General features: G+C 48.0%; 2 protein-coding genes across 2 annotated transcripts; one reads left to right on the top strand and one right to left on the bottom strand.

The window, feature by feature from the left end:
- Window positions 1–883: 883 nt before the first annotated feature.
- LOC123744853 (glutathione S-transferase 1-1) lies at window positions 884–7,538 on the top strand. Its single transcript, XM_045725036.2, has 4 exons — window positions 884–1,039; window positions 5,257–5,483; window positions 6,426–6,567; window positions 7,081–7,538. The coding sequence occupies exons 2-4, from the start codon at window positions 5,284–5,286 to the stop codon at window positions 7,387–7,389; spliced, it is 651 nt and encodes a 216-aa protein (XP_045580992.1). The 5' UTR covers window positions 884–1,039; window positions 5,257–5,283; the 3' UTR covers window positions 7,390–7,538.
- Window positions 7,539–7,727: 189 nt separating this feature from the next.
- Window positions 7,728–12,493, bottom strand: LOC123744855 (pro-resilin). Its single transcript, XM_045725037.2, has 2 exons — window positions 9,897–12,493; window positions 7,728–9,050 (listed from the first exon to the last, which is right to left on the bottom strand). Exons 1-2 carry the CDS (start codon window positions 10,041–10,043, stop codon window positions 8,691–8,693), a joined length of 507 nt encoding a protein of 168 aa, XP_045580993.1. The 5' UTR covers window positions 10,044–12,493; the 3' UTR covers window positions 7,728–8,690.
- Between the last annotated feature and the right edge of the window lie 126 nt (window positions 12,494–12,619).

The following is a 12,619-nucleotide window of genomic DNA, read 5'->3' as shown; positions in this document are numbered from 1 at the left end:
TACACACTGGTTGCCAGGTACGCCAGAGGCACGGTGACCTTGGTGGTGTTAACTGTACTGCTAGGTTGGGGCTACCTAGCACGCTGAGGGGGCTAGGTAGCACCTGTGTGGCCTGCTGCACCATGGGCAGCATAGCACCTGTGTGTCCTGCTGTACCATGGACAGCATAGCACCTGTGTGGGGTGCTGTACCATGGACAGCATAGCACCTGTGTGTCTTGCTGTACTATGGACAGCATAGCACCTGTGTGTCCTGCTGCACCATGGACAGCATAGCACCTGTGTGGCCTGCTGCACCATGGGCAGCATAGCACCTGTGTGCCCTGCTGCACCATGGACACCATAGCACCTGTGTGGCCCGCAGCACCATGGACAGGATAGCACCTATGTCCTGCATCACTCTGGGCAGCATAGCACCTGTGTGCCCCGCAGCACCAATGACAGCATAGCAACATAGTTTACCATCTATGTCATCACATTTTAAGACGCATGAGGCACAGAATGTTTACACATCCAAATAATTATCACATTAAACACGTGAAGCATGACGCACATAGAGACAACATGTTGACACAGCGGCTGGGGCAGGTAAGTGCATACATGACCATTTCCGATGTAAACAATTGATTTAACTATGCTTTAAGGAGGTTATCAGTGCATTTATAGACCCACTACCAGCCAGCACTTGCAACGTTATGCTGAGCTGCTAGATGCCCTCAGCACTCAAGCTTTTTTACAGCTTCACGTAAGCTGCATGTCCCTGTAGTGCTGGCGTAAATACATCGAACCTGTTCACGAATGTCGCAAAAATAAAAATCGTCTGTAGGGTGTGAGAGGTTCCTGGAGGAATTATAAAACAGGTGAAATAACTTGAACGGGGGAAGTTGGGAGCGGTAAAGAGCTGTGTAGATGACGACAAGGACACAGTACAGCTGGTGGGGTGTTGGGGTCCAGAGGTGTAGTCTCCTGCCAGCACTCTCCTCTACGACACCCCAGGTCGCCTCCTCTCTCTCACACTACCACCAACACCAGCACCCCGGGTAGGTCTTACAGCTAACACAGAACTACCACTGAACCACCAGCTACAAAGAGGTGAACTACCACACTACCACAACCAAACACAACTAGTGACTGACTTATACACTTATATATGTAGACTTGTATACTTATATACTTATATATCTAGACTTATATACTTATATATCTAGACTTATATACTTATATATCTAGACTTATATACTTATATATCTAGACTTATAGACTTAAGACACTGCAGTAATCTGAGATATGCCACAAATTACTCTCAGGGAATGGTTAGTGATTAGTAATAAGGTGATGGTACTGACAAATTATATTAGAGATGGTTTGATGTACTAGAGTACTGGGAGAGTTAGTAGCTCAAGCTGGAGTACTGTGGTGAGGATACTTCATTGTCTTACGTGTTAATTATGTTAAGATTTATATATATTTATAATTCGTTAGTAATGGAATTCCATATATTGTGTGTTTTTATGTGTTTGCTTAGACTTGCCTAGACCGTGTGTGTACTCACCTATATGTACTCACCTATATGTGCTTGCAGGATCGAGCATTGACTCTTGGATCCCGCCTTTCTAGCTATCGGTTGTTTACAGCAATGACTCCTGTCCCATTTCCCTATCATACCTAGTTTTAAAAGTATGAATAGTATTTGCTTCCACAACCTGTTCCCCAAGTGCATTCCATTTTTCTACTACTCTCACGCTAAAAGAAAACTTCCTAACATCTCTGTGACTCATCTGAGTTTCCAGTTTCCACCCATGTCCCCTCGTTCTGTTATTATTACGTGTGAACATTTCATCTATTTCCACTTTGTCAATTCCCCTGAGTATTTTATATGTCCCTATCATGTGTGTGTGTGTGTGTGTGTGTGTGTGGCACCTGTGGTGACCACTCAGCACGGTTTACTGGCCACTCAGAGAGCACGGTTTACTGGCCACTCAGAGAGCACGACTTATACTGGCCACTCAGAGAGCACGGCTTATACTCGCCACTCAGAGAGCACGACTTATACTGGCCACTCAGAGAGCACGGTTTACTGGCCACTCAGAGAACACGGCTTATACTGGCCACTCAGAGAGCACGGTTTACTGGCCACTCAGAGAGCACGACTTATACTGGCCACTCAGAGAGCACGGCTTATACTCGCCACTCTGAGAGCACGGTTTACTGGCCACTCAGAGAGCACGGCTTATACTGGCCACTCTGAGAGCACGGTTTACTGGCCACTCTGAGAGCACGGCTTATACTGGCCACTCAGAGAGCACGGCTTATACTGGCCACTCAGAGAGCACGGTTTACTGGCCACTCTGAGAGCACGGCTTATACTGGCCACTCAGAGAGCACGACTTATACTGGCCACTCAGAGAGCACGGTTTACAGACCACTCAGAGAGCACGGCTTATACTGGCCACTCAGAGAGCACGGTTTACTGGCCACTCAGAGAGCACGGCTTATACTGGCCACTCAGAGAGCACGACTTATACTGGCCACTCAGAGAGCACGGTTTACTGGCCACTCAGAGAGCACGGCTTATACTGGCCACTCAGAGAGCACGGTTTACTGGCCACTCAGAGAGCACGGTTTACTGGCCACTCTGAGAGCACGGCTTATACTCGCCACTCAGAGAGCACTGCCTACTGGCCACTCAGAGAGCACGGCTTATACTCGCCACTCAGTGAGCACTGCCTACTGGCCACTCAGAGAGCACGGCTTATACTGGCCACTCAGTGAGCACTGCCTACTGGCCACTCAGAGAGCACGACTTATACTCGCCACTCAGTGAGCACTGCATACTGGCCACTCAGAGAGCACGGCTTATACTCGCCACTCAGTGAGCACTGCATACTGGCCACTCAGAGAGCACGGCTTATACTCGCCACTCAGTGAGCACTGCATACTGGCCACTCAGAGAGCACGACTTATACTCGCCACTCAGTGAGCACTGCATACTGGCCACTCAGAGAGCACGGCTTATACTCGCCACTCAGAGAGCACTGCCTACTGGCCACTCAGTGAGCACTGCCTACTGGCCACTCAGAAAGGATAACACATCATCCACACATGTCAGGAACACGTGATAACGGAGTCACCATGACCAGGAGTGCATAAAGTGCTCATCATGACCAACAGATAAGATAAGCCAGGCGTACCTTGCACTTCAAGGTCAACCAGTCCGAGCGTGACAAGCAAACCTTTAGTTTAATTCCACGTATATTAATTTATTTTTGTGTTCTACATCACGTTCTAATTTATTCTGCCTCTGAAGGAATGAAAACTTTCCCCCTAAAGGGATTCAAAAGGATTAATCGGACTGCCTCAGAAGGGATTTCATATCTAGGATTTCAGATAGGTATATATATATATCTAGGACCAAGCACTCAACTCATCAGACACTTCAGATTAATAACAATATTTTCCATTAGTTAAAATGTCTTTACGAGATATCGCCGCTGGCCTGACGGACTACTATCACAGATAACGTGTTATCACACTGCAGCCGCCGGTATCTTGAGAGTAGAAGATCACGGGGGACTCAGTAATAGTTACCCACTTTTCATTGTTATTTTAGTTATCCACAGTCGACGCTTGTACTGTGTCATGGGTATACCTGCACAGTAGCCTAATATCACCGTACTGTGTCAGGGCTATACCTGCACAGTAGCCTAATCTTACAGTACTGTGTTATGGGTATACCTGCACAGTAGCCTAATCTTACAGTACTGTGTTATGGGTATACCTGCACAGTAGCCTAATCTTACAGTACTGTGTTATGGGTATACCTGTACAGTAGCCTAATCTTACAGTACTGTGTCTTGGCTATACCTGCACAGTAGCCTAATCTTACAGTACTGTGCTATGAGTATACCTGCACAGTAGGGTAATCTCACCGTACTGTAACAGGCCCGTTACTGCCCTCGAGCTAAATCAACCTTGAACAATGTAAACAGAGCGAGGAAGGCAACACCATGTTATAATTCCCAATAAACTGTCTTGTTATCTTGACAAATTTTAAACGTAAAACATATCATTTGCTGGAGCTGGGCTCGAACCCTCGCCACGCCTAACGTGTGTCGGAGTCTATAGTCCTTAACCTGCTACACATAGTTATCAATCAGGCCCACGTAGGGGACTGACAGCTGAGGGGACAGGATTCGGGATTCGTAGTCCTGAGGTTCCTGGCTCGATCCCCCGGTTTAGGCGGAAACAAATGGGCAGAGTTCCTTTAACCCTGATGCACCTGTTTACCTAGCAGTAAATAGGTACCTGGGAGTTAGACAGCTGGTACGGGCTGCTTCCTGGGGGGTGTGTAACAAAAAGAGGCCTGGTTGAGGACCGTGGGGACGCTAAGCCCCGAAATCATCTTAAGATAACCTCAAGATAACCTTGGGGGGGGGGGAGGGCCGCAGCTTGGACGAGCCTAGCCTGAGGATGGTTGTGGCTGTCAGAGGGAGGAAGGGTTTTTACGCGAAGGTCAGCCTCTCAGTGTGTGAGGTGGCGGCGTCATCAATGTTCACCGCCACTGAGCCGGCATTTTATATCCTACACGTAAAGTCTCGGTATTTCTCGATATTACACAAACATTTGCCAGAGTTTGGAGCGTCGGGAGGCTGGTGTAGGTGGCCTGGGGGTGTGCTCACCCTCCAGATCAGGTTTTAAAACAACTCCGGGTTTTACACACTACCGAGGTCACGACCTCTCCGCAGGGTGCAGTCGCACCTCCACAGATCCCCAGTATCAGCTAATGATACTGGTAATGGCTCCAAAGGGCCACCACTTACGGGCTATTCATGCCCGTGCCACCTTTTGGGTGGCTTAATCTTCATCAATCAATCAATACACACTACCAGCATACAACAGCCGTGCACATACATGGCTGTTGTATGCTGGTAGTGTGTATTGATTGATGGTATAGGTTAAGTAATAATTGTAATTAAGAAGTAATAAGATGCTTATCTTAACATACTAAGAAGGTTAGGTGAGGTCGGTGTTTTCTATGAAGCTTTTCAAGGTAAACTAAAATATTTACAATCAATTAGTATGTCACATATGCACTTATTAAATTAGCAAATATTGACTATATAAGCAAGTGCGAGAACGGGTTGCACAACCCTAGCGTCCAGTATCTTATCGGTCTGGCCAGGATAACCTATGATCGTGCAGACCTTGTGGCACTTCCCTATAATCTTACTCATCTGGAATTAATGTCCCGTTGCAGCTGCAGGCACTGCCAGACCGCGCCAAGATGCCGCTGCAGCTGTACTACACGGCAGCGTCGCCTCCGTGTCGCGCCGTGCTGCTGACGGCGCGGGCGCTGGGCCTCTCCCTCACGCTGAAGGAGGTGGACGTGATGGCTGGCCATCACCTCAAGCCGGAGTTTGTGGCCATCAACCCGCAGCACACCATCCCCACCCTGGTCGACGGCTCCCTCAAGCTGTGGGAGAGGTGAGTGGTGTTGGCGACGCTGCCGGACACAGCGACAGATAGACGGAACGTGGACACAGGGACAGATAGACGGAACGTGGACACAGGGACAGATAGACGGAACGTGGACACAGGGACAGATAGACGGAACGTGGACACAGGGACAGATAGACGGAACGTGGACACAGGGACAGATAGACGGAACGTGGACACAGAGACAGATAGACGGAACGTGGACACAGAGACAGATAGACGGAACGTGGACACAGGGACAGATAGACGGAACGTGGACACAGGGACACAAAACAACTAGTTGTGTTGTGGTAAAACCCTCGCCCTGCACTTTACCAGTGATTGCATCTGGGTTCGAGTCCCGGCCAAGGAGGACTGACGGTGCCAATCCTTAACGCAGCAGTAATTGGGTACCTGGTTGTTCCAAAATAAGTGGGTAAGCCTTACCCTCTATGGGAAATTAGTAGGGTAAGACTTACCATGAGTTATGGGAAAGGAAAGCTCTCAGCCAGCTTACAGGGGTCACAAGTCATTAATCTACTAACCTCTATGTCTGAACATACAATTACCCTGAACTCATCAGCATCTAAGTTTTTGTGTATATATATAGAAACTATTATTAACGTAACTTACAGATTTCTCAGTAAATAACAATACTATTTTCTATATAGGAAACAATGATGTTTTCTAATACGTTTATGGTTATAAACACATTCTAAAACCAAGAATTTAGTGTTTTCAAGAGAAGTAGCTAAAGTGATGTTACACCTTGCAAGATACAAACAACAGGAAGCATTAACCAAGTGTTTTTGTAACTTAGTATGTGAGTCTGAGTGTTTCATCCTGAGTGTGTATATGAGTCCGAGTGTGTGAGGCTGAGAGTGGGCCACTTGACACAGCACTGAGCAATATGGCACAATAACATGTGCTGTCTTCCCCTCCCTGTGGTAGTCGAGCCATCTGCACGTACCTGGCCACGCAGTACGGCAAGGACGACTCCCTCTACCCCAACAACCCGAGGGCCAGGTGCCTCGTCGACGCCAGACTCTACTTCGACATGGGCACGCTTTACCAGCGCTGGGCAGAGTATGCTGTGAGTATATGGCGGGCTCAGAGCTCTCTGGGAGGGGAGAGAGTGGGAGTCGTAGTCGTGGCCACATACTTCTTCTGCATCTCTGTTTCTCTTTCATTGATCATTCTTTTCTTCGATAATCTGTCTCATTCTCTCTAAACCTATTTTCGTGAGGTGTCCTCTCTGGGTCCTTTCTCTTTTGCACTTTCTCTCCATCTCTTTCACACTCTAATTTATTATTATTAATATTTTTAGTATGTATGTATATATACTGTGCTGAGGATACAAGGTACTTCAGTGTTTCAATTTTCAGTAAGTGTAGCATGAATTTTCTTCTTGCATTAGGAAAGGAGTTCCATATGTTGGGTCCCTGTATTTGCATGACATGTTTGCGTAAATTTAATCTGACTGGGAATATCAAGTATATATTTACCTCTGGTGTGATGTATTCATTGGTTCTATTTAATCTTCTCACACTTTCCTTGCTTATTTCTCTCTTCTCCCTCTCCCTACCGTCTCCTAACTCACCCACAGTACCCAGTCTTCAGCGGAGCCAAGGCAGACGAGACCAAATTCTCGAAGGTCCACGAGGCGCTGGGTTGGCTCAACACCTTCCTTCAGGAGTACGCCTTCGTTGCTGGCAACAAGCTGACGGTGGCGGACATCTGCCTGGTGGCGACGGTGTCGACGATAGAAGCATCAGGGCTCGACTTCGACTCTTACACGCGCATCCAGCGGTGGCTCAAGAAGTGCAAGACTCAGCTGCCTGGCTACGACGAAGCCAACGGGGAAGGAGCCAAGATCATCGGAGACTTTCTTAAGTCCAAGTTGAAATCTGAGTGAGTGTGGGCACTCTTTAGGGACCCGCCCACTACAGGGTGTGGGCGGTGCTCGAGGCTCGCCAACGTTCAGTACTTCACCTCAGCGACCATCCTAGTCTTTCAATTATGTTTTCTCTAACATTTATGTTTACGAATAAAGATTAATTCTTCCGTTGCGAGTCCTTGTCCCCGTGACCGCTACCAGCGCTGTGACGTGACCCGGTGTCAAGTGCAAAGTGCCTGCCTGCACCTAACATCTAGTATAGGGCCCGCTAACACTCACAGGTGTGGGCCCATCACTCACAGGTGAGGGCCCGCAAACACTCACAGGTGTGGAGAAGCTTTAAATGAAAATCAACATCTAATAAATCTTTATTCATTAAAAAGATGCAATAAAATGTTTAAACGTTAATATTTGTACAATATAATAAAGGAATGAGGGTACAGGATGACTAGGGTGAGAAGTGCCAGCGGCGACTGCTGTTGCCACCTCCTAGGGTGAACAGGCCCTCAGGGTGAGAAGGAAGGAAGGTTAGGCCCTAGGGTGAACGGGGCCCGTGGGAAGACAGGAACTACCAAACAGGTTCACCACACTAACAACCGTTTTATTACCGTAAATTGGTGTTCGAACCACGTTCGAACACAAATTGACAGTAATACGCAATATGGCACGATACAATGGTGCCATTGTAGGCACCATCCTTCATTTTACAAACGTGTATTCATACATATGACCACGTACCACACATATGGCTAAGTACCATACATTTGGCTAAGTACCATTCATAAGGTCACTACAGCTGACTAAGTACCATACATATATAACCAGGTACCTTATACAAGGCCTCGTACCATACACATGACTAAATAAGTAATTATCCAAAGACGGCACCAAACCGGGAAGGCTGTGTAGCACCATCAAATGTGCTGAATAATCAGAGGGCGCTAAATATCACCAAGGATGCCAATATGAGTACACATGACTAAGTACCAAACATATAACCAGCTACCCTATACAAGGCCACGTACCATACAAGAGTGAGACATCATACATGATGGAGTGACCACACTGGGCCACCAGGAGCGCCTGGAACGAGGAACGCGCACTATAACCCACAACAAGACCATTGAACAATCAAGGAAAGTCTAATGAATGAATACATATTCGTTCTTCCTCAACGACTTGCTTTAGAATATCTCGTACTGAAGGTTAAGCTTCACCTGCACGTGATGAGCTAGGCTGTTGTTGCTGGCACAGAGATCGGTGCAGGTCACAACTAAGTGGAGGAGGTGTTTGTGTCTTCCAGATGATATAAACGCTTCTTACTTGCCCTTGGGAGGGTTGTAGCTGTTGCCTTGTGAGGGCGGAGCTGCCTTGCCTGCAGGGTACGCCTCGGGGAAGACTGCCTTGCCCTCGTAGGTGTAGGTGGGGTGGAAACCGGTGTCGTCGACGTAGTAGTTGACGGTCATGAGGCGCGTGTCGGGCAGGAGGACGTAGTAGGCGCCGCTGGTCTTGGCGCCCTCGCGGTCCTCCCTGTGGCCGAACTGGAGCGGCTGCTTGTAGGCGTCCACAGCCTCCACGGTGTACCCGAAGTTGTAGGAGACGGGGCCAGGGGCGTCGTAGGTGTATTCCTGGGGAGCCGTGCTGACAGCCACCACCCCTGCCACCACCAGGACGATCACCTGCACCAACAGTACCACATTAGTACCGCCTCCGCCACACCTAACACAATACTATTTGTCAACAATCTAACTTCATTCTCAACTGAGGATCACGGGTTCGATTCCCGGGCGGGACAGAAATGGTTGAGCATGTTTTCTTTCGTCTAATGCATCCGTTCACCAAGAACTACAACCTGTCTTCTCAAATAATACATCGCATTTCGACGTCAAAACCCCCAACAGACACAATATGATGTACTATAAATCACAGCGGCTCACAAACATTCACGTTTGCTATGCTTGAGTCGTTCGGTTAGGTTAAGTTCGGGTGTTTTAGCACATCATTTTTTGTCCGTTGTGGCAGGTGGAGATGACGGGCTGGGGAGTAAACAGGCACCCTGGAGTTAGGCAACTGTTGGGGGAATTGCATCCTGGGAAGGGTCAGTAGTCCGACCCTGGGGGAGGGAACCCTATACAAGCCTAAAATATATATACACACAGTCTTCCTGTCCCCGACTAAACTATTAAATATTATTATAAACTGACAAGAAAAGAACAATGCCGACCAGGGGCCAGATTCACAAAGCAGTTACGCAAGCACTTACGAACCTGTACATCTTTTTTCAATCTTTGGCGGCTTTGTTTACAATAATTAAACAGTTAATGAGCTCCGAAGCACTAGGAGGCTGTTTATAAAAATAACAGTTGATTGGGAAGTTTTCATGCTTGTAAACCGTTTAATAAATGTAACCAAAGGCGTCAAAGATTGAGGAAAGATGTACACGTTCGTAAGTACTTGCGTAACTGCTTCGTGAATCTGGTCCCTGGTCGCTACTATGGAACAGCCGCAGCGACTGACCACCTGACCTTCATGCTGGGAGAGTAGAGGCGCGTGTAGTACGAGGGAGAACAGGAGAGTGGCTGGGGAGGCTGGTGCACGAGCCCTATATACTGGTCCACCTCCCACACCGAGGAGGGAAGGGAAAGAGGATGAGAGAACGAGAACAAGATCATGTTTTTGTAACCAGTCTATCACCCGAAGGTGGCGAGTCTGGGGCGGCTGCTAGAAGCACCTCGGGCTCCTATGTCGGATGCTAGGGGGGGGGTGTTCCGGCTCCTCCAGACGAATTCTCCAAGTGTGTTCGCTCTAGTAGATTAGTGCAGTGACCCTACACGAGGGAGGTCCCCGAGCCGGGAGAACCCAGGTGTTAACACACACGTAATCGTCTCGGAGAAGCCACAGGCGAGTTAAACATTTTGTTTGAAGAACATAGGATGGAATAACATTCCTATATTTACTGTTAGAACATTGTTGATGAGTGTAGACGGTGTAAACAATAGGAGACGGTATTTATGAACACTGGAATCTTCCAGGGTTCATACAGACGGATACTGTGTATGATGGAATCTTCCCGGGAATATCCAGACCGTCAAAGTCGGCGACATATATCTCCACAAGTAATCCAGACGGTTGCAACGGATGGTATCGTCCTTCAAATAATCTTCCGATCTCTTAGGAAGACGTAAACTGCAGACACCCCTCCAGCTGACCTTGGTGAGCGTTGCTGTCTTACCTGGTTCATATCGGGACGGTCGATTAGACAGACTAATCTTCCAGGCCCCCCCACAGATGGTTGATGTGAGCGTGTAATAACCCTATCAGTCGTTCACGGCACCATGACCCATTCAATATTAAAACAATGATCCAGACGGTCACCGTAGATGGTTTAGTCTATCATGTATCCCCCCAGACAACCACTGATGGCACAGTGGTGCTGTCTGGAGGCTCACTCTAGATGGAACACTTTTCCAGAGTTGAAGACAATACTTGTGACACGTGTAGGAGCAACACACACAGTATAAACAAACACATCAATACTCGTGATAAACGTCTTTGACCAAGAGCAGGAATAAACACAGTGTCGTAGAGCACAGGAGCGAGACGAGGAGCCGGAGGCGGGTCTAGGTGACCTTTAACCCGGCCCACGCGCCGTAGTCATCCAGTTTTCACTTTCGTTTGATTACTTACTACGCGGGTTGGGGGGGGGAAGAGTCTGTAGTCTTGAAAGCTCTTTCTGCCCTCCGTCTTGTGGTAGGGTCATTGTTCCTGAACCGATTATGTGCCTCTGCCTCCTGTGCCAGGTAAGTTACGGGCTCACCATAGCCCGTGCTACTTGGAACTTGTTCCGAGTAGCTGAATCTATAACAACAACAAGAACTGACGAGTCTCACACAAGTTGGAGAACCATCATGGGTACTCGGGAGGGTAAGGGGGAACACTCATGAAAGGAGAAAGTCAAGGATATGAGTGACGAGGCCTCATAGTGGAGAAATGTTACAAGCGGACCACCACAAGACACTAGACGAGAGCTTGCAAAGTTTTCCGGATATATCGATGACCCGACTCAACCCGTCCTCCAAATAGTACATGAACAACATAAGAACAAAGGTAACTGCAGAAGGCCCATTGGCCCATACGAGGCAGCTCCTATTTATAACCACCCAATCCCACTCATATACATGTTGACGTATACTTTCCCCGAGGCTAAAAGCTGATGTACTACAAATGTTACGAGCTCTCGAAATTGACGTGATGTCCCCCGTTTTCTGTTGGTGGGTCCTCTGTTACGTTAGGCTCAGGCACTGTAGTACACCAGTTTAGTGACGCTGGGAACGCTCGGGAGAACGGGCTGGACCAAGAGCAAGAAGTAACGTTGACAACAACGAGGGATAACGTAGAGATTGACTTAAGTCATAAAAACGCGAGCAAATTTCCTTTATCGTAAACGTGGGCAATGGAAGGAAAAAGGTGTATTAGAAGCCATGAAGGTCACGCTAAACAGTCGGAAAGCGGAGCCCAAGAACTGGATCTCAATTCCGTCGACAAAATGAAGCAAGTACAAGTAGATAACTATCAGACGAACAACTACATACAAAAACATCATCACTTATGATAATCTCATTTTGTCAAGGGTCAAAATGTCCTTGTTATGAAGAGAGCAACAGGGGGGCCTGACAGCTGAGTGGACAGCGCTTCGGATTCGTAGTCCTGAGTTTCCGGGTTCGATCCCCGGTGGAGGCGGAAACAAATGGGCAGAATTTCTTTCACCCTGATGCCCATGTTACCTAGCAGTAAGTAGGTACCTGGGAGCTAGACAGCTGCTACGGGCTGCTTCCCGGGGGGTAACAAAAAGGAGGCCTGGTCGAGGACAGGGCCGCGGGGACGCTAAGCCCCAAAATCATCTCTAAAGATAAGAAAGGGTCATTGAGCAGTGTGGGCGATCATTATGATCACGAGGCGCTGACTCGTCTTGAGAAAGTTGTCTGGAGCAGCGGCTAAGGGAGGGGGGAAGCTGTGGACCCCCCCCCCACTCCTTGTGGGGGGAGGGGGGGGGAGGAGGGGGGTTGAAAGGCACACACTCGCCCCTGGTCACATAGTGGGAGCAAGGACCTCAATGCTATGAATGCCTCACAACAGAACAAATACTAAACAAATGCACATATAAACAACGACAAATATTCATCTCATAACTTACGTAAATCTTATTATATCAACATTCAAATTTAAATAGAGATCAAATGAAGGAAAT

The sequence above is a fragment of the Procambarus clarkii genome, chromosome 70, assembly GCF_040958095.1.
Source record: "Procambarus clarkii isolate CNS0578487 chromosome 70, FALCON_Pclarkii_2.0, whole genome shotgun sequence".
Lineage (NCBI taxonomy): Eukaryota > Metazoa > Arthropoda > Malacostraca > Decapoda > Cambaridae > Procambarus > Procambarus clarkii.
The sequence above is the reverse complement of the archived record's forward strand: the minus strand, read 5'-3'. Positions and strand labels throughout refer to the sequence as shown.

Coding starts and splice junctions, on each gene's coding strand:
- LOC123744853 (XM_045725036.2), top strand. CDS start 5,284: ATGCCGCTGCAGCTGTACTACACGGCAGCGTCGCCTCCGTGTCGCGCC. Junction 5,484..6,425: donor TCCCTCAAGCTGTGGGAGAG/GTGAGTGGTGTT, acceptor TCCCTGTGGTAG/TCGAGCCATCTGCACGTACC. Junction 6,568..7,080: donor AGCGCTGGGCAGAGTATGCT/GTGAGTATATGG, acceptor ACTCACCCACAG/TACCCAGTCTTCAGCGGAGC.
- LOC123744855 (XM_045725037.2), bottom strand. CDS start 10,043: ATGATCTTGTTCTCGTTCTCTCATCCTCTTTCCCTTCCCTCCTCGGTG. Junction 9,051..9,896: donor TCTACTCTCCCAGCATGAAG/GTCAGGTGGTCA, acceptor CTGTTGGTGCAG/GTGATCGTCCTGGTGGTGGC.